The sequence below is a fragment of the Carassius auratus genome, chromosome 5 (assembly GCF_003368295.1).
Source record: "Carassius auratus strain Wakin chromosome 5, ASM336829v1, whole genome shotgun sequence".
Lineage (NCBI taxonomy): Eukaryota > Metazoa > Chordata > Actinopteri > Cypriniformes > Cyprinidae > Carassius > Carassius auratus.
The window spans coordinates 13,810,685-13,833,951 of NC_039247.1; the positions used below are offsets into that span (position 1 = coordinate 13,810,685).

Sequence of the window (23,267 nt, forward strand, 5' to 3'; positions counted from 1 at the left end):
ATAATGACAGTTCCTGATCTTAAGTTCAGACACCATTAGTAATTTAGAGCACTAACAGATCAATATCATTTTCTCCAGTCACAGAATAAGGCAGGAAACACAATTTATAGTTTCTATACTAAATGATATCAATCAGTACTGCATTATTCATAGCCTATAGTTTATTTATTTATTACCTGAAGTCAAGATAACTAGAAAAACACACATAATCCATATATTTTCGCAATTGTGTGTTTATTGTCTAAATGTTTCATCAGTAAAATGTTTGTGGCTTTTATTCAGTTCAGCTACAGCAATGGCGGATGCTTTTGTCCATATGATGTGGAATTCATGCACGTCGTAAGTTATTACTTCTATGAGTCTGTTTTGGACTTTCTGGAAGAGAGCATGCGCCGGCTTCTAGTATGAATGATACATGCACTGCATGAAAGTTCAGTGATACTCATCTTCATAAAAATATTTATGAAATAATAAAAATGCAGCTAATATAGTTCTACATGCAGCAATATAAACAAAGTTGTATTTTCTCTTTCTTTCTTGCTGCTTGGGAAAGGTTTAAAAGGTGTAGAGGTGTCTTGTATATTTTATGTAATTTAATTCATTACATTTATATAGCGCTTTTCTAGGCACTCAAAGCGCTTTACATAGACAGGGGCTATCTCCTCATCCTCATCATATGCCGGCCATATCGCCATATTATGTAAGTTATCTGACGAAAAAATTAACATAAACTAAGAATGAACAATACTTCTACAGCATTTATTAATCTTGATGTTAATTTCATCATTTACTAATGCATTATTAAAATCAAAAGTTGTGCTTGTAAACATTAGTTAATGCACTACACTGTAAAAAAGAATTTGTTGAGTCAACTAAAAATATTTTGTTACCCCGCTGCCTAAAAATTTTTTGTTATCTTGACAAAAAAAAACTTGTTGAAACAACTTCAAATTAGAGTGGAGTTAGTCCAGGTAACAAATTTCTTTAAGTTGACTTGACTAATATTTTCTAGTCCAGTCAACTAAATCATGTTGTGTCAACAGGGATTTTTTTTTTTTTAACTTCGATCAATAATCATAAACAAATTTTACCCCACTGCCTTAAATGTTTAAATAAAGATGACGAAACACTTTTTTTATGTAATTTATTTAATGATAGAGACAACACTTTCATTCACATTTAAATTGAACAAGCAATTTGCTGTCAACACATCAACTGCTAATTGATAAACAAAACAAAAAAAAGCAAAATATAAAAACACACGTCTAAAGATCTGAACTGACACTTGAAAGTGTGATGTATAATAAATAACACTGGCATGGGATTGAGAAACAAATAGTTGCATTTCAATTCATCAGATCAAAACCACAGGGATTGTTTTAATTTCATAACTCAATATGAAAATCAGAAGGTTGAACTCTGCATATTAACCCTGCACAAGTTCACATGCACTCCCCCCACCATAATGCAAGTCATGGTCAAAATGAGAAACCAAGATATATGTAATATAATATCACAATTAGTTACAAAAAATTAGTGTACCGTACTTCTGTATAATAAGATATAAATGGAATGAATGCACATGGAAGCACAAAGATCTAAAGTCAGATTCTAAATTTCACAGCACAACATGACCAGACAGAGGTGTTAACATCAGAAGGATCTTGAAAGTTTCCAAACTCGTCCCCCATCATAATGCTACATACTGAAAATGTGTACATACTGTTTAAGAAAATGAGAGGTGAAAAAACATTTGTTTACATGAGAACATGCATATTCCAAGTCATGACATGACAAAATGTAGTGAAAGGCACAAAAGAACCTTTCCTTATTAAAAAACAAAAAACAAAAAAAACACTACTTTTTAAGAAAGAGTGCTGTGGAGCCGATGGACACATCATGAACACTGAAAAGTGAAAGTGACATGACATACATTTGTGCTCTTCATTTAACCCATCCAAAGTGCACACACACAGCAGTGAACACACACCGTAAACACACACCCAGAGCAGTGGGCATCCATTTATGCTGCAGTACCCGGGGAGAAGTTGTGCCTTGCCCAAGGACACCTTATTTGTGGTGTTGAGGGTGGAGAGAGCGCTAGATATTCACTCCCCCACACCTACAGTTCCTGCCGCTGTAGCGAACACATGGTGGGAGCAGCTGATCTTCACAAGTTTTTGCAGAGCCTCAGTGGTGTATTTAATGCGCTGGAGGTAGTGATGTTCACTGCATACAGACCCATTAGGAGTCTAAATGCCTTGGGGACATGGGAGATGTCAGTGATGACAGGATGTCCAAATGAGACCAATATTGGTTATTCCTTGGGAAGCACGTCACATTGCTGTTCTTCAGTTACAATCAGAATGCCCTCTTCAATTTCTTTCTCAACATCCTTAATGTCACTGGATGTCTGGGAAAAGAAAAAATATTACATTACTTAATACATTTATAACTAATGAACACACATATGTACATACACTATTAAAGTTGTGTGTTAAAAGCACAGCTACCAATTAATGCAAAGTGTAATTCACCTTCAAGTGGAAGATATTTTGAAACATTTAACCAAAAATGAAAGTCAACTGTAAATGCTGCTCCTCAACGGTTTCGTTTAGAAACATTCAAAATAACTTCCTGTATTAAACTGTTAAAAGCCTGTACAAATTTCTTTGTTCTGCTGAACACAAAGAGTTTAAAATCGCATGGGAAGATAAGTGTAAAATACACCCCCAGAACCAACTATACTAAAAATGGGGGGAAACTATTTTCGTCACTGGTATTCTACATGATTTCTGAATGACATAAAATGTGACAAACCAATACAACATATTCAGGTTTTTTTTTCTTAATCCAATTCTAAGTGTCTAATCTGTCACACCATTTATACAATGATCAGAAAATATATTGGTGTAAATAGGTATTCCTTTTAAATAATAGTCTGTTGCACTGCATGTTCAGAGTAAAGCATGACTCTTAAGGGCTTGGTTAACCCATGTATGTTTTACTCACCCTCATGGCATCGTTAGTGTGTATTTCTTTCTTCTTTCAGACAAATCCAGTCGGATTATATGAAAAAATATTTATGGCAATAGGTGGGTGTTTTTTTCAACAGTCCAAAAGTAGTCAAATAATGTGCATCAATTCATAATAAAAAGTACCTCACATGGCTCTGAGAGGTGAATAATGTCCTCCTGTAGCGAATCCATGTGTTTTTGAAAAAAATATATACATATTTAAAATGTTATTCAAAACATATTTAAACACTTTTCTCTCACTTTCGTGAGAGCCATTCCCGGGTGGATGAAAATAGGACATAGGGGTCATGCATGCACCGATGATTAGTGACGAACACGGAAGAGCGGAGGAGAGACAACAATATGCCAATCACGAAGTAGAATCACAAAATTAGGCTTGCACGTATGATAGTCAGTGGAAGAGAAAAAAAGTGTTTACAACTTTTTAAATATGGATATTTTTCTTACAAAAAGCGCATCGATTTGCTACAGGAAGCCTTTATTCACCCCCCAGAGCCATGTGAGACACGTTTTATTGATGGATGGGTGCATTTTATTTGACTATTTTTGGACTGCTGAGAAAAAAACACACCTGTCTGCTGCCATTAAATAACTTTGAAGAGCCAGGACAATGTTTAATTCAACTCAGATCAGATTTGTCTGAAAGAAGAAAATCATATACACATAGGATGCCTTTGAATGAGTAAAACATGGCCTAATTTAAATTTTTTGGTGAAATAATCCTTTAAGCAAAGTTGCTAATGTCCATAAACAGGGTTTCTGGTGGTTTTATGAAGATAAATTCAACACTTTAAATACCAATTATAGAAAATTCACGGAATAAAACTGAAGGGAAAATAATGTCAAATTATGTTTTCTAAATTTTGAAGCTGTTTTCCAATGCAAATATCTACATTTTTGTAAAGGGTTCACCCAAAAAAGAAAAAGAGAGGAAGTTGTCATTTACTAAACCTCAAGTTGTTTTGAACCTGAATTAGTTTATTTCTGTTAGTCCCAGTCCCAGTTTCTTCTTCTTCTATTACCTGGACCACATCACTGCAGACTGATGGTGCTCAGATTGGTCATCCACAAGCGTGATCCCAGCAGTCATGTCCTTGATGAATTCCTGCGCAGAGCCTGTGTGCTTTAATAAAAACAAATGGATGCATTAAACAGGGCCTTACAAACGTAAATAATATAGACTCCGATTAATGTGCATTTATAAATAAATAAATTTACTTACAACTTCGTCCAAGCTCTACTGTGTAAATGCCATTTCCATTATGTCTGCATAGCATTTTGATGGATAACTGCAAAAGGACTCGCCTGTGGTCCATTCACAGGATTATTGAATTCTGCTCTGTATCTTCAGTCATCCCAAAATATCATAAACATGAAAAATACAAAAACATGTTAAAACACTGTAAAATAATAAACATACATATAAATAAATCTTTACAGAGAGTCAAATGTATTGACAAGTTTGTATTAAATGCCAAAGACAAACTATACCATCCAGACGATGCTTTTAAATGACACAACACAGAATTATAACACAATAAAAGGAAATTTAACACATTTGTGTCGATCGTTATTGTATCTCTATTTATACAAGATATATGCTTTTATTCTAAAATATATAGATTTGAACGTATGCAATTTACTTATGACCGTATATTCACCGACTGTATAAAAACAGATATTCACGCAGCATTACACTGGGTTCTAGGTTCTAGCGAGGCACTTGAATGACTAACGTTACTTCAGAAAACTGAAAGAAGAGTTTGTAACGCTACCTTCAGAACTTCATCTGAACCGTAGACTGTAAAAAAAATCATCAGAACTAAGCTTATGTCAGCGATATCAAATGTAACGTTAAGTTAAGTTACGCGCTCCAGAAGAACTCTGAGGGAGGTGCTCATCTGTGCTGCTCATTCGTTTCCTTTATAACATGCAGAAAAGACACAGTTCGAGTAGGAATCTCTTTTTCCCCTAATTTTTCATCGATGTATATTCTGACGGATGTCTTACCCTGTCAGGTTTAGAGCAGCTCCTTTTTTTTAAATACCCGCCGTTCTTAATACAGTGATCTGTTGAGCTCTCGCGCTCTGTTTGAACGGTCTCTAACGCAGCCCTGGGCTCAAATAATACATTCAAATTGTATTTTTATCGTTCTCCACATAATTTCAGCTCCACTGTCCCGCATGGGAGAATATATGTTTTAATATTTATAAGGAAAATACTGTGGAACTGCCTGTATTTTGAGGCTTCAGAGTGCCGCGAAACGAACATTTACATACAGTAATTTACATACAGAATATACCACTCTATAACCATACTTACTCTTCTGAGACAACAAATGTAATTTTACACATTAAGCCAATAAATACGAATAGTTTACTTACCAAAGTTGTATTTTAGTCAAATGTCCAAACTTTGAGGAGAAACTGACTAGAATGGCTGACGACCTTCTTCTGTCTTCAACAGCATTCACGAGAATGACGAGATCTCGCGATAAGTGATGTTGTGAATGTGATATTGCTATTGAATTGAGTCAACAAATTTTTTTAAGTTATAAGGACATATAACCTAGTTCAGTCAACTTTCAAACTAGTTGAGACACTGAAAACTTAAAATTTTTAGTTGAATGAACAAATTCAGTAACTGCAAGTTGTGTCAACATAAAAAAATTAATTGAAACAACTAAACTGCTAAATAATTTTTTACAGTGTATGAATTAAAATGTCATGAATTAACAATGAATGACTATATTTTCATTAACTGACATTAACAAAGATCAATACATACTTTAATAAATGTGTTGTTCATTGTTTGTTCATGTTAGTTAATACATTAACTAACATAAACTAATGGAACCTTTTTGTAAAGTGTTATCATATTTCTTTAAAAAAAATGTATACCTTAAAAATAATTAGCACAAGAATAGTAAAACAGGCTTATACTGAATTTCTCATCCTCTGAATAATAATTATCAACCCTGTTTTTATTCTCATTATCATGAAAAAAAAAAAAAATCAGAACAGGATTAAGATAGGCAGGATCAGAATAGGCAGTTCTGTTATTTAATCTATTTTAAATAAGACACTTTTTTTCTGCAACAGTAGTATTTACAACAACAAAACCACCATACCCCGTAAACTCAATAATAATATCAATAATATAATTCAGTGTCTAATTCCAGACTAAATAAGAGGTGAAAAAAAAAACAAACAATCTTTAACTTTTAAACTTAAAATGTTTTTTTATGTTCTCTGATTATTTTATTTTTTTAACTGCATTAAGGCATTTGCTGCTATATCAATACAGAAGCATCCGTTTTGATGCACATATGTGCAGGGAGCACTGCCCTATAAGCCGTGCTCCATATAAGGCACACCATATGCTCCCTTCTATACTTTGAACACCTGCCCCTCCAAAGGTCTCTGCATGGCCCTGATTTTAAGATGGACCACAAAACCAGTCTTAAGGGTAAATGTTTCAAAATTGAGACTTATACATCATCTGAAAACTGAATAAATAAGCTTTCCATTGGTGTATGGTTTGTTAGGATAGGGCAATATGGCCGAGATACAACTGTTTGAAAATCTGGAATCTGAGGGTGCAAAAAATCTAAATATTGAGAAAATCGGCTTTAAAATTGTCCAAGTGAGTTCTTAGCAATGCATATTACTAATCAGTTTTGATATACAGGTGCTGGTCATATAATTAGAATATCATCAAAAAGTTGATTTATTTCACAAATTCCATAAAAAAAGTGAAACTTGTATATTATATTCATTCATTACACACAAACTGATATTTTACTGATATTTTTTCACAAACTTTCTGTTGTTCAAGAGTGGTTTGACTCAAGGAATGCGACAGCTGAAACCCATGTCTTGCATATGTCTTTGTGTAGTGGTTCTTGAAGCACTGACTCCAGCTGCAGTCCACTCTTTGTGAATCTCCCCCACATTTTTGAATGGGTTTTGTTTCACAATCCTCTCCAGGAACATTTGAAATATATCAGTCTATGTGTAATGAATGAATATAATACACAAGTTCCACTTTTGGAATGGAATTAGTGAAATAAATAAACTAATTATATGACCAGCACCTGTACTTACGGTAGGAAATTTACAAAATATCTTCATGGAACATGAACATGATACTTAATATCCTAATGATTTTTGGAATAGAAGAAAAATTAATCATTTTGACCGATATATTTTTGGCTAATGCTACAAATATACTCAAGACTGCTTAAGACTGGTTTTGTGGTCCAGGTTCACATAGTCTTCCTAATTTCCTAAACAGATGTTTATGAGTTTTATGAATATTAGCACATCTTATATTACATTAGCACACATCTTGTTTGAAACATCATTCATGTGAACTTAGTGTCGTGTAATTTTTAATTAAAATGTATATAAATATATATAATTATAAATGTACTTGACCAAACAAAAAGTACACATACATAACTGTAGAGAAGTTTATTATTTTGTGATATGAATATGATGTTTTGAGTTTCTGCCCAACATTTCTCTTATACACCATTAAAATGATATAATATCTACGGCTTTAGTTCACAAATAAGGCAAACAGCAATCCAGTCTAATCCTCCACCCACACTCGTCGCCTGTGTGCTCTGAAAGGTCAGCCAGGTATCACAGCAAGGTGAGACTCAGTGTGAAAACCAGTTACAGCCCATATGTCCTCATCTCCTCACATAACACTTTTTTCCATCTCCACAGTTCTGGAACAGGTTTTTTCCAAATCCTCTGAGGTGGCTTTTAAGAGCATTTACATACTATTTATGCTTCTGAGGCATATCCCTACCCAGTCACATTCTAAACTGACACTGTCTCTGGAAAAGCTTGTTGTTGGGCAGCATGATAATGAGGCAGCTATTAACATCATAATTTCTATTCAACACAAAATTTAAATTGGAGTATGCACTAACTTGAATACAGAAACTGAATGGCATGGTTGCTGAGCTGACAGTCCACTGTATGTATGGATGGATTCAAATCCATTCTCCGTAAAATGATGGCACAATTAGACAGTATTTAGGGAGGTGATACCATAATGACATGGACCAGGGCCACTAAGACAGAGGCTAGAGAGCTGATGGCAAGAGATGAGAACTGGCTCCTTGTGCCCTTGAGCCAAACACTTTGCTCTGTTATTCCATGGAAGGGACTGTCCCTGCAATTAGTGCACTGTAAGTAGCTTTGGATTAAAAGCATCTGCTAAATGACAAAGATAACCCCCCCCCCCCACCCCCAGCAGCATTCATGTTGGTTTCTATATGGCCCACCAGTACTCATATTTTAAAAACACAAAGCTTTGTTCTTAGTCTCAGAGATAAAACCTGGGGTTGCAGAGGCTCAATTGTGGACTGTGTCCTAGTTTGCAGACAGAGTAAGCTATTCTCAAATTACTATACCTATGTAATTACTACAGTTTTGGGGCAAATTAGGGTTTTATGATTGCTAATCTAAACATAGTATAAAGAACAAAGCTTTTCACCTGTGTGTGTCCAAATTTCTATGTTCCACAGCATGATAAACTAACACCTTCTATTAGATTGACCTTGAGGAAGAGCACGGCTCACGAGCCTTTATACCCTGAATTTCCATGAAAATATGTATTTACAGCAGAGTTATTTACTAAAACTAAAACCAGAAAAAAACATTCTTTTAAATAAATTAAACGTCAACTGATATAAAAGACAAAAATATAAAAAATATTACTAAAACTTTAAATAAAATTGAATCTATAATTGTATCTCACTGATACTAAAATAACACTAGTGAATAGCAATTAGTCATTGTCATGTCTCTTTTTAAAGTTAATCTGATGGGATGTAATGAATATCAATTAGAGTTCAATAATGCTAATATTGTATGGTTACATACACAAGTAACAGAAACAATTAATTAGAATCATTACATTTCTTTATGTGAAATCAACTTTGTTAATGGAATTTAGTATTCTAGCCTGACGTAATCATCATGACATTCTCAAGAGATTGCCTTAGGCTAAAATGATTCAGGACATGATTAAATACAAGTGATATTATTATTACTATAAAATCATAAAAATCTCATCATGATGTTCTTCCCCTTTTAGTGTTCTGCACATGGGTCCACTTCCTTCCAACCCCGTTTCTGCAAATGGCCTGATTTGTTACCCCAGCAGAGTAAAGTTGCCCTATATTTAACTTCACATCACTGTAACCTCTGTGGCAGGCTATAGGTAAATCGCATTAGCAGTTACCAAAAAAGTAAACATATAGACTTGCACATGCTTACTCAGTGTACAACCCAATTGATCCTCCTTTTAGATTGTGTTTCTGTGACCCTTAAAAAATCCCTATATGTAATATAATTAGTACAATGGCTATAGGAAAACAACTGCAGTCCGAACATGTGTCTGTCAATCTCAGTAACTTAAGAAATGACTGTGTTGTAAAATGTAAAATATATATTTTTTAATTTCAAATCCATTAACTTATGGAACAGTACAGAAGATTGTCAGTGTCTGCAGAGGCGCAGGTCATAAGGAGCGATGCTCGTGGACGAAGCATGTGATGCGAGTGACCAGAGTTCAAATTTGCCTTTTGCCAAACCCTGTCTTCTTTCTTTTTTCATTATATATCACATCGGATGATATCTACACTAAGTGAAAGTAGATGCTATTTACACTAAATGAAAACAGTGATATATTCTATTTACACTGTGACAACAGCAGCATTTTTTGAATTATAAGTTATTTATACTTATAAGCAGCGTATTTCTTTCTGTAATTTAAATAGTTTATTCTCAAAATCTTTTTTCAACATTTTTTCTAAAAAATTAACGAGTTTTTTTCTTGAAACACGACACTCAACATTTTATTACAACATTTTTTATTATTATTATTATTTTTTTACATTTACAAGTTTAATCTCGCATTATAATGACTTTAATCTCGAGATGTTTTAAAACCTTCTGCTAAGATGCAGCTGTCATTAAAACAAACACAATATATTGTGAAATACGGAACATAACATTACTTGGACTCAAACAAGCACATTAGACTCATTTTAGATAAATGACATGCCATTGTTGAGTGCTAATGATATAAAGGTACTGTTTCCAGAGAGCCCTGTGAGTGTTTGCTGCAACTTTTGGAACATTCCCAGCATAAAATTTAGAGCATCCTTGAAAATTCCCAGCAGATAAGTGGCCTCTACTTCTATGCTCAACTGTATGTATTTAATGAGATCTAAAAATGGACAGAACGCAGTGAAACTACTCACCAGAAACACATACACAACTGTTCAAAAGTTTGGGGATGGTAAAAAAGTAATACTATGAAATATTATTACAATTTCAATTTACTGTTCTGTTTTTAATATTCTATGCTGATTAAGTGCTCGAGAAACATTTCTTATAATTATCAATAATGGAAACTGGTGCTGTATTTTTTGTGTAAACTGGGAAACAGGATTGTTTTTTAGATAACTATATAATAGATAGATAGATAGATAGATAGATAGATAGATAGATAGATAGATAGATAGATAGTTATGAATCCACATTGAATACCCCCATGTAATTTTATGTTTTTTGATCATATGTGAGTTGTAGGTCACAGAAGACACAACTGTGCATCTTGTCTTCAAGCAAACAGCCGCCCAATACTTGACAGCCCATAATTTTCCAAACTGTAGTCCTGACAGTTGGACCATGAAGAAATCCCTCTCTCCTCCACCTCCACACCGTTAACATCTTGAGTGTTCATGCATGTGTGCATTATGAGAGTAAAAACACCTGACATATCCAAAGTCAGCGTGTCTCTGTGTCCTTACCCATAATGCACCCCCCACCCCTTCACAATGACATCGCTGCTCTGTGATTAACTATTTCATTTCGTAGTCACTCAGGAAGTGAGAGTGCGAGAAAGGTTAATGGTTACTTGCTTATGTGGACAGTGAACTCTTTTCCTCTCTCTGTGCAGTACAAGACTAATGTAATTATACACAATATTACCATGACACCGACACACCAGACACACAGACACACACACACACACACACACACACACTCATGCCTGCACACAGTTGAGCTGTATCAGTCATCATACAGCAGCTACAGAGACCCATACAAATACACATGAATGTAAATTACAGTTCAAGTAGTTGTTCTTTCAAAATGATCGGACATCCATACTTTAAATGTTGTTTGAATAATTTTCTTTCCTATTTCCTTCTTCACACCCCTAGTCTCTGAGTCACATGGTGGAGGTGAAATGAGGGAATGTGCAAGAGGAGGGAAGGGGGAGGGAATCAACCCGAAATATTAATCAAACAAATGCAGCACTCAGAATCATATGGCCACAGTGATGGACAGTGAGAGGGGAAAAAAAAAGAAAAGAAAGAGATATGGGAGATATAAGAAAACTAAATGAATGAAATATAAGTGCCAACCTTGGAATTGATAATATCTGTATTTAGAAAAGGCTGCCCCCCCCCAAATAATATAACATAATATCTGTGACTTTTACACTGTAAAAGGTGATACCCTGCAATTTTAACTAATAATATATGGTAAAATACATCATAGGGTCAGTGTTTTTAACCAGTCAGTGTTTTGATCAATTACCTGGTTTGACCAATCTTCGTTGAAGTCATTCACAGTTACTATACTACTGGCAGATGAGGTAAATAATTATAATTAAATATAATCAATTGTATTTATTTATATACACTGAGCTAATTTTCTACAACCATGTAAAGCTGCGGGTACAAGATGCTAAAACAGCTCTTGGATCAGCGAGGACAGGGCATCTAGACACAGTTTGTGTTATTCTTATGCATCTTATGCATTTGCCGACCTGTCATAAGTAGCCTGGCGACGTGACTGGTTTATTGAAATGCTCTATTCTGACTGGTGGTCAATCTCAACAAATTTGTCAGATATTTCTTAAAATGAAGTGTCATCTATGCCAACACTGTATATATGAACCGCTCTTCCAGGTAACTGAAAAGGTGCTATGTTCATGTCTCCTGTATCACATCAGCTTTTTTATTTCCTACAAAAATGTAATTGCCACCATTTTTTCATCTCTTCTTTTGACTGTAGTGAATTACGTTAGAGGACCTTTTGTTAATATTGTTGCATTGTTTATCTTGTTGTTCACCAAATTGTTTTGTATACTTTAATGTACTTAAGACAACATACTACATAACAAATAATATTTTCAACTGAAATCATTTCTGCAGAAATGCCATAAAAAAAAAATTCTGCATTTATTCCAAAGAGGTGTGTGGCACACACTGAGAATCAGATATAGATGACCAAATACATGCACAAGGTTAACACCTGTTTTGCTTCTGCGGCTCAAGTAAAACAGTCAGCAGTGCAGAGGAGAAAGAGTGAAAGAAGAGGGGAGGGGAGATGAGAGCAGGTCTGGGATAGAGGGAGGGAGGGTGGGTGGAATGCTTACGGTATGTGAAAGAGGGAAAGACAGAGAGAGAGAGAGAGAGGAGGAAGAGCAGAGGGAAAGGTATCATCAGCAGCAGCAGCAGTGCAGCATAAAGGCAAAAAGAACGGAGAAGGTGTGGTGAGAGAGCAAGAGAGAGAGAGTCAGAGAGAGAAGAGAGGCTGAGGTTTGAAGAAGACTGAAGCCTTTGCCACATACAAGATCACAAGCTCATCACTCAACTGGACATAACCTTGACCATCCTCGTCTGCTGCTGGTGCTGCCACTGCCACAAACTAGAGCCAATACTGTGTGTATGTGTGTGTGAGGGTGCGCTCAGGCATTGCTATGAGATTCAGAGAGCCGCATCATTATCCGTGTGTTCTTGCATGCGTGTTCCTTTAGCGTTCTGCTCAACTAATGGGAAAGAGAGCCTGCAGTGACGGTCAAGTGAGTGAGTGTGTGTGAGCTTGAGTTCAGTGCGCACGTGGAGGAAAGGGTTGAAAAAGCTTAGATCGGTGTAGAGAGTGTGCATCTGTAGCACAGGGTACAATGCAGGAGCAAGCAGAGCGTCCTACACCCTGAGAGAGATAAAACAGTGAAGGTAGACAGTGTGTGTGTGTGAGACTGAGAGATGCAGTCTCTGTGCCTCAGCATCATCAGATTTTCTGCTGCAGATGCTACACTAGCTCATCTCCGCACTAGAGCGCTACCGTGACACACACACACACACACACACACACACGCTCAGACGCACACAGCTGCGGCTTTCAAGAGAAGCCCCAAGAACCCCATCAAAGATCAACAGAGGGACACTGGAAGAGTTGCCGAGGGCAGAGGTTGTGACAGCTCAGGCTGAAGGTCAGAGGAGGAGTGAGAGCCATAAGCGCGGCATCATGGGCGAGTGGACTATATTGGAGAGATTGCTGGAGGCTGCGGTGCAGCAGCACTCTACTATGATCGGCAGGTAAGAGCTACAGTGCAATACACACACACCTCACACAAGGACTGTTCCTGTGTATGAGTGGGGAGTGTGCAATCGAATATATTTAAATCTATAAATCTTTTATTCAGCTTGGATGCAATTGCAATTAGCTACATTTTAAAATATATTAACATTTAAAACATATTCATAATATTGCTGTTTTACTGTATTTTTGATCAATTAAATCCAGTCTTGGAGAGCATAAGATACTTTACAAATCATTTTTAAAAATATGTTCTTGGTCATTTTAGAACTGGATAAATTACACGTTGTCTCTCTTTTTAATGCAAAAGAAATTGTGAGCAATCAATAGGCTGCATTATGGGCTTTAAAGACTGGGACCCAGAGATTTACTATTAATAGAGAGATTATAAATATGGCTGCTGAAAATGAATAGTTGATATAAAGCATATTGACAACATCAGGTAACTGATTACACTCACATTAATACATAAATACACACCTACCCCCACTAACCATGTGTGTCATGAACGCATGTTCTGATTGGGAGCTGCACATTTGTGTATGTGTGTGTGTCAAACTTGAGTAAGCACTACTCTCTGCTGTGCTCATTAACCTTAACTGCAGGTAGCCCCACATCAAGGGTACGTCCTTCTCCCATGTCTGTGAGAGGTTGTGTGTGTGCGTTGTGGCACAGGGTGTGTGTGTGTGTGTTTGCAGGATGCTTAAGTTTGTGCATTTCATTTCTTTACAGACATACTGAAAACAGCATTCTAAGTGATGGTTCTGAAAAAAAAAAGAAAAAAAAATGTGTTCACATAATCAATAAAAACACAAGTATATATAAACAGACACTTTCCACACTGCAATGACAATTTATTGTCAAAATCTCATTGTCAGCAACTATTCAGTTATTTTATGTATTAACTTTTATTTGTCAGTTAATTAATAATTTTAGGAGGGAATTTTTATAGCTTGATTCAAATTTAGTGCTTCCCTACTGCTTTTTGATCAAACATGCTTCGCAAGAGAAGTGTTTTTTCATCTAATGAATCTTCAGCCTGTAAATGAATACGGATTCCTCCTTAACTGATGTAATAAACTTCCATCGGTCCAGCACTGCTTAAACAAGCAGTCAATCAGTTAACATACATCGATCTGACACATAATAGGAAGCAGACTTGCCATCGTTTCATGAATCCTTAATGTGGGGTTGTCTGGGGTTTGCTAACTATTTCATACATAATGTAACACTATATGAGGGAAATGCACACATCCATTTGTTATTCTACCATAGTAGGAACTTTCCATTGATTCTGTTGTTCCTAGAAGTAGCTAATGTAATGTCACTTAAAGACACCTTTTTGCATGTTAAAAATGTAACAAATACATTATTTAGTGGGTTTATTAAGTTGTTTTCATGGTGGAGACTATTGGCTCTTTTTGAAGAGGAAGATGATTTCAGTTCTTACTATACACTTAGAGACATTTGATCCACACAATGACAATCAGACCCACATACACATATAGACTGATGCAAAGAAACACAAAATAACTGATTTTTCTACTTATTTTTTTGTTTTGGAATTTGCAGGGCAGTGTTGCATTGTTGAAAATGTGTCTGTTAATGTATGTGAGGTAATCATCGTGCTCTTCTCTCTGTTCCTTTGAGGTCTGATCAAGCACTTGAGGATGGAATGATAGGAAGAGAATGAATAAATGAATGAACAGATGAATAAAGCCTCTACTATCATTCATCAGCTGTTGCAATCCCTCCCTCCCTCAGAACACACGTAGAGACAAACACACACTGCAGCCCAGCCACTTTCAGTCCAGAGTATTGAAACACACACACACACACACACACACACTCACAGTATCTGTTCTCTTCCTCGCTGGGAGAGAGTCTAAATGGTTCAGAGCAGTTTGATCTGTCTTTACAAAAATGATCCTAACAAAAGTACATGCAAACACACTGTGGCTGTATGTGCTCGCTGGCAGTTGAAAGCTGATCTGTTATAGTTTCAACCAGTCAATATTTTTTCTGCCATTGTTTTGAATGGTCACATCACTGTAATCTATACCCTTCTCCATTTAATATTTGATCTGCACAACATATGGGTTGTTGTGCAGACACTCATAAATACAACAAGTCCCTATAACTACTGATATTCTTTCACATATTGAATATAGAAAGAATCATCATTCTAACTCTCTTTCATAATCTCTTGCAACACACACACACACAAACACACACACACACACCTACTGTGCAAATGCAAATGATTAATAGCGACACCTGTGAGACGGGAGCAGAGAGAGTAATGTGCTCATATTTCACTCAATCTTTATTGCACTGCTAGAGAGGGAAAGTGCAATAAACAAGCCACATATTCAATTCAATGCAAATATCCATATAGCACGTTTTCCAATAAATATTTTTCAAAGCAGATTTACAGAAAATTCTTGTTTAAGTGTTACAATCGGAGCTGTGTTTTTTTGTTGTGTCTCGTGGGTTTCACAATAATGGACATTAAATGTCGACATATGCGTAAAGCGATTGAAAGAACGGAAAGGAGGATTGAGAAACTCCAATGACAACTGACACTGCTACATTTGCTCTTTTACATTTGCATTATCGCTGTTCATCATACTTGTGAAATAAGTTGTCACAATGTTTACAGTATTTAAAGGGCTTTTTAAATTATGGCTTGTGAGGACGTTTTCGAACGCATCTGGCCTATCAAAAATGTCTCAATGACCCTGCTCCGGAGTATAGGAGCTAATTTGGTTCTCGAAAAAGACAGTCAGGTAGCCTACCAAAACCGCGCGGTGAAAAAAACGCCCCAAAGTGGGTAGTTACACAGTTCGATACTATGAAAAGATTCCTGCGGTGCGAAAGGCCCTATTACATCTCAACCTTACATCTACTTTTTTCTTTTCTTCTTTTATAAATTCACACAGGATGTAGGGCATTACTAGTCCTTTCTTGTTTGAAGTAGGAAGTCTTTATTGACACAGAGAAGTAGAAAGAGAGCGAGTGAGTTAGTGGAAGAGGTAGAGAGCATGTGAGGTAAATCTCTAGAGTCATAGTCATTTGCAAACACATATCTGTCCCAGTGTCCTCGTTTTCCATGTTTGAATAAGTGTGTGCGTGTGTGTGTGTGTTTTGGGGTTTATTTAGCTATCCTTAGGAGACAAGTGTGTCTACAGCAGTTATTTAAATATGTTAAAACCTCTCTTTGAGGACGCCCTCATTTGGAGAATCATATCATAATGTTTTTTAATCCTAAAAATGGCAAAAAATAAATAAATAAATATAACAACAACAACAATAACAACAAAACAGCAACTAAAAACAGATAGTGTTTTGGGGGTTAGAATCATTATAATTAGCTTTTTTATAAAAACAAAAGTGGTCTGTGATGTCCTGGTTTTGATAGCAGTAAACACCCACATCAAAGCATAGGTTCTTCACTGACATATTAGGTGCTTCTGTGGAAAGGCAGAGGGGCACCAGGACACATGACACAGGTCAGGTCAGCTGTACATAATGAGATGAGACGGTCAGATATAAATAGATGGCAAGGAATTGCTTTCTTACCAGATACCTTTCTTTATTTGAAGAACAAGTGTGTTTTGATGTGGGGAACGACGGAAGATGGAGAGATACAGAGAATGTGAGTTGAAAATCTCCGAAAAGCTCTCAAAGTTCATGAATAATTGATATAGCCTGCGAAAAGATGCCGTTAGTTCAAGTAAACTTTCCTTATTCTTTCTGATATATAAAAATAAATACAACACTGTTGGAGCATTACTCTGCCCCCCAAAATTGTGTGTTTGTAGTGTGTGGGTGTGTATACTTATAACTGGGAAATAGAAAACCAGAATTAAGTATTTTTTAGTAGTTTTCCAGTACAAATATCAAAACTTTCTAAAATAAATACACATTTACTTAAACCTAAACCAAAACAGAAGACAAATAAACACATTTTCCTCCATTGGCAGATATTGTTTTCTTATTTTAAGCTTAAACACTTAATTTTGATATGTTTTTAAATGATTGGGCTTGATTTAAGAATGGTTTATTAAATAAAAAAAAGTAAGAAAATCACTTTTTGTGATCGGAAGGTGAAATTTGGAAACACATCTACATAAAAATATAATGTTTTTAAAAATATAACTGACTTTAGAGACAACAAAAGCACAGAGAGCTTGACATTCTTATATCCAAACATGGAGAGAGTCAGATTACTGTACACATTTCCACCTGTTTGCTCTCTCTCTCTCTCTCTCTCTCTCTCTCTCTCTCTCTCTCTTCTCTCTCTCTCTCTCTCTCTCTCTCTCTCACACACACACACACACACACACACAAAGCCCCAACATCACACATGCTCCATTCACTGTAAATTACACTGCTGCAAACTGAGACGCTAAACACAGTGTGTGTGTTGCTGCACACACAGCAGGTGTTTTAAAAGGACTCCTTCAGTATGTTTTATTTCCTGAATCTGCGGTTTCTCGGTACTTGCTCCCAGTCGTCTCTCTCCATCTGTCGCTCCATATCTGTCTATTTGTCTCATTGCTCCTCTAGTCTGCCTCTGCCCATCTGTCTGTCTCCTTTTGCCTCCTCCCTTTTCTTGTCATCTTCAAGCTCTTTCTCTCTCTCTTTTTAGTTCACCTTGAGATGTCTCTCTTTCTCAGTCCCTATGTGCTTTTCATCATCCCCAATTTCCACACTCTTGATATGTAGGTTTATTCCTTCCTGTGCCCTTGGTACGCCCACTTGCTCTTTTTCTCTCTCATTCCAGGCTCTACTCTTTCTTCTCTTTCCCAATATTCCATCAATCATTTCTCCTTCCTTATTGCTCTCTCTCTCTCTCTGGTAGAGTGCAGAGTGCTGAGTGGTTCACTATGTGGTTGCTATAGTAACGGCAGCAGGGAGTGGGGGATGTGCTTCTAATTTAAAGACCAACCAGGGCCTTTGGCCATTGATACAGCGCAAAGAGCTAATGTTAGTTGTTTTTTTTTTCATATCCTATGGTAATTATTATTAAGTGTTATATAAAGGTTACACTGTAATAACCAAGAAACATCTCTTGCTGTTATACTACAATAAAGTACAGTAGAGTTTGAGCAAGAGTCATAACTGTCCTACTTAGCGCAGTGCAAATATTCACCATATGTCCATCAAAACAAGTGCTGATCATCCTAGAGAGCAATGAGCTAACATTAGCTTCTGATTCAGAGTGCAAATTATATCCCATTATTCTTTTGGCATTCATTTTCTCTATAGCAATTAATACAATTTCTTTCTTTAATGAAGAATTCTATGTCATGAACCCAGTGCCGAATGAATCACAACATTGGAAACCTCGTTTGGAAGAAAAAGAATGAGAAGAGAAAAGGGATAAAAGGCTGTGCACTTAAATACTTTCTTTCTTTCTTTTTGAGGCAATAAACTATGTGTCACTTGAAGCATTGAAAATAACATCATTAATTACTCACGTTTCATTAAATTAACTTTTAGAATACAATATGCACAAATATCAAAACAGCTCTATTTCTGCATTGACTGCCCATCACTTCCCTGATATTGTATAAACAGTTGCTAAAGTCACTCTGAAAATTCATCAGAAATGCCTTCATCACTTCAGCTTTCATGAAGTCTGGGAGGGGGAACTGTTCTTGTGGCTCTCCACATGGGGTTATTTCAAAATATTAATGTATACTGGGTTTTAAATCAAACAAATGAACATAGGTGAACTTAAAAAAAGGACCTTCAAATTTTTTTTTAAATCTTACTGACCCTAAACTGTTGAATATTATAGTGTGTGTGTATATCCTACATTTTAAAATGCCAGCTGAATCACAACAAAATAAAAATAAAATAGAATAATTGTTTCATTATTTACTGCCACACCGCCAAGGCTGTTGCTCATTGTTTCTACAAATTTATGCAAATTTCCTGTCTTTCCATATTTGAATGCCAATATGTTAAGTCAGAAGGACAGTCTCTGTAGAGAAACCTAAGGTCAAGAGCTGTGGTCAAGGGCACTAGTTATATTTTAAGCATTTCTTCATACAACCTTTTCGTTACCAACCCAGATCTTAAGCTAAGCTACTCCACCCAATATGCTAAAAATAAGCAGAGGGACTTGGACTGAGGGCAATATGAATCATTCTTTAAGGATGAACAGAAATTTAGTAGCCTAACAAGGTCAAAAGTAACTGAATTAATTACTTTATGATTACAAGTTTCATACAATAAAGTGAAATGAAATGAAAAATACTATATACTGTATATGTACTATATAGCTCACACTATGTGTGCGCGTGTGTGTGTGTGTGTGTGTGTGTGTGTGTGTGTGAGAGAGAGAGAGAGAGAGAGAGAGAGAGAGAGAGAGAGAGAATGTGATCATGCATCAAGACCAGCCTGCAATAAAATAACATCATTGCTGGTTCTACGGCAAGGTTACTGTGAGTGAAGGACGGTCTTAGCACAACAGTGTGTGTGGATCTGTGTGTGTGTCGACGTGTGTGAGAAACAGAGATAGACAGACTGAGGAAGATGTGTGTATGCTCAGGCTGCATCTGTTGAGAGAGACAGTGTGTGTGAGGCAGAAGGGTGGAGATGTTTCGCTCTAAATGGCACACTCATGTGCGTCCCATGTGTAAAGCTTCAAGGTGTTCTCATCAAGACACGCATATTGTGACACTATCTGTCACTATGATCAGATGTGTCTGAGTCTGTGCTAGTTTCTGGATTTCCTTGTGTGTATCTTTCTTAATTTAATTGCCCATTGTGTACAGATTTGGGTTTGCAATTTCACAAAGAACTGATAAGAGAGCAGAGATAGGGACAGGATACACATATACAGACAGTCATCATCAACACAAATTCTGGACCTAGACTACTTAAATACTAAAAAAGGTAGTTCTAGATTATTATAGTTTTATTTTACAATATAACATTAAGATTACATGTAAATAAGGTTGACTGTCATAAAATCAATAGCCCCGCCTACAAATTCACATCATTGGTTGAACCAAATTCAGGCTGGTCAAAATGAAACAATTTTTTTTTTAAAACAAATGACAAATTTAAGCTTAAAATAAGTAGCAGATCATACAGAAATGTTAAATTCCTGCTTTACTTCCACTTCTTACAGTAATTAATCACTATTTTGTTGTGTTTTGCACAAGTGTCTGCATTTGTAAAATAGAGGTAGTTAGAAATGCAATATAGCTGTTCTGCTGAATGAAAAATAAAATCTTATCTTTTTTTTTTTGTTCCCCTCTTGAATCCCATCTTTATCTCTACCTTCCCATGATTCTTTCTGTCTCTTCTTTTCCCTACCCCAAAGGATCCTGCTGACAGTGGTGGTGATATTCCGGATCCTGATCGTGGGTATAGTGGGAGAAAAGGTGTATGAGGATGAACAGATTATGTTTATATGTAACACACTGCAACCGGGTTGCAACCAGGCCTGCTATGATAAAGCCTTCCCCATATCCCATATCCGTTACTGGGTTTTCCAGATCATCTTGGTGTGTACACCCAGCCTCTGTTTTATCACTTACTCAGTGCACCAGTCTGCCAAGCACAAAGATCTCAGTTACACCCTCCTGCACGGCCCGTACATCAACCACGGACACGGGCCGAGCCGCAAGCTCCGCAACATCAACGGCATCCTGGTGCACCCAGAAAGCAAAGATGAGCGCGACTGTCTGGATTTGAAAGACATTCCAAACATTCCGCCAGGGGCCACATACTCCAAAAGTGCCAAGATGCGTCAGCAGGAGGGCATCTCCCGTTTCTATGTCATACAAGTGGTGTTCCGGAATGTTCTGGAAATCGGCTTTCTTGCCGGTCAGTACTTTCTGTATGGATTCAATGTTCCCGCCATGTTTGAGTGTGACCGCTACCCTTGCGTGAAGGAGGTTGAATGCTACGTGTCACGTCCCACGGAGAAGACAGTTTTCCTGGTGTTCATGTTCGCAGTTAGCGGGCTCTGTGTGGTACTAAATTTGGCTGAGGTCAACCATCTGGGCTGGCGGAAGATTAAGACGGCCATCCGTGGCGTCCAGGCTCGCAGAAAGTCCATTTGTGAGATCCGGAAAAAGGATGTGTCCCACATTTCCTCAGTTCCCAACCTGGGCCGCACCCAGTCTAGCGAATCAGCCTATGTCTGACAGCGAATAGGGGAGGGGCTTAGACGAGGTTGGGAGTGGCTGATGAGGCGACGGCCACGCCCTGTGCTGCAGACTTGACACTGCGTATTTTCTGCATAGTTTGGACAAGTGAGAGAGGGGTAGGGTGAAAACAAAAAAAGCAAACAGATGAGGGAGGACTGGAGTAAATCAGATTTGGCCTTCTAAACCTCATTGAGAATAAAACTGCTTTTTCAGACTTTAATGGTGAGCGCTGGGGAACAGAATGGGACTCATACTTATAGGGATAGTTCACCCAAAAATGTAAATTTTATGTTTATCTGCTTAACCCCAGGGCATCCAAGATGTAGATGACTTTGTTTCTTCAGAATGAATTCTTCTAAATTCATTACAGCCAGCCATCTCTCAAATGGATCATTGACACTCTTATCTATAATCTCAATTAGGAGTGTCATGGTTCATTTGAGAGATGGCTGGCAGTAATGAACTTATAAGTCTGTGATACTCCGTAAAGCAAGAAGAAGAAGACACATCACGCACCGGCTGTTAAGAATGCGCTCAGGCCAGTTCGGATATTGGGTGAATTGAGGTAAAAAACGATATAAATAATGTTAAATTTCTTACACAGGCCGATCATTTTGTGCCACAGGGTTTAATTTGGTTTTGTTTGCGTTTGTTTTTTTGACTTTCAAAGCCGTGAATCCCATTCACTTCCATCATATGACTGACAGATTGCAAACAAAAATCTTTGTTTGTGTTCTGAAGAAGTTCTGAAGAAACAAAGTGACATACATCTTGGATGCCCTGGGGGTAAGCAGATAAACATCAAATTTTCATTTGTGGGTGAACTATCCCTTTAATAGACAAACACATATACACCACACACACTCACACACATATTCATATTCCTGAGCCTCGCTTAACAACAATAGTCTTCCAACCGAAAAAGAGACATTTAAGGAAAAAAAACTGATTTGAGTTGCTTGATGTCAAAAGAGATTGAAAGATGGAGGGATAAAGCTAGATAGCAGCTCAGTATGTGACTCAGAAACATTGTAAAATATGAAAAATGTTCTCCAGGGTCAATGCTGAGACATCCTTCATATTTTGAACAACCAGAAAGAGAAAAAAAGGAGGACAAACAAAAGAGTATAAAACTGTACCTCAGCACAGACTCCTCTACGCCTCTCCCCCACTAACTCTCTTTAGTTTTCTCTGTCTCTTTCTGCATAGTTTTATAGATGTAGCTATTAAGTATACAAGACAAGAAGAGAAAATGAACATTCATCTTATGATAAACCACCCCCACGTTTGCTGTTGGGCCATAAGAGACTGTATCCTTGTGCAAAAATCAACATTGAAAACACCACCGTCCCCAGTACAAATCCTGGAATTTCTCTGTCCCCCCATTACTGTATATATCATAGAATATCGATATTGCAGCATCCATGTATTTCACACACCGAAGTGTAGCTTTTGCCATTATTTAAAAAGAAGTACACATTGATTGCCAAAAAGAAAAAGAAAAAATATTATTTATCTGCATTTGTTCTGTAATGGACAGGAAAAAATGTGATTTTATACCATGGGCATTTTCAGGCTATGGCATGTTATGAAGCATCATTAGAATGGCTAGATAGTGTTAAGAGCTGTGT

The 23,267-nt window shown here is 36.8% G+C and overlaps 1 protein-coding gene across 1 annotated transcript; it reads left to right on the forward strand.

The window, feature by feature from the left end:
- The first annotated feature begins 12,529 nt into the window (after positions 1-12,529).
- On the forward strand, positions 12,530-22,416 carry LOC113076627 (gap junction delta-2 protein-like). The gene is made up of 2 exons (XM_026249322.1): positions 12,530-13,458; positions 20,805-22,416. Exons 1-2 carry the CDS (start codon positions 13,388-13,390, stop codon positions 21,631-21,633), a joined length of 900 nt encoding a protein of 299 aa, XP_026105107.1. The 5' UTR covers positions 12,530-13,387; the 3' UTR covers positions 21,634-22,416.
- The last annotated feature ends 851 nt before the right edge of the window (positions 22,417-23,267 follow it).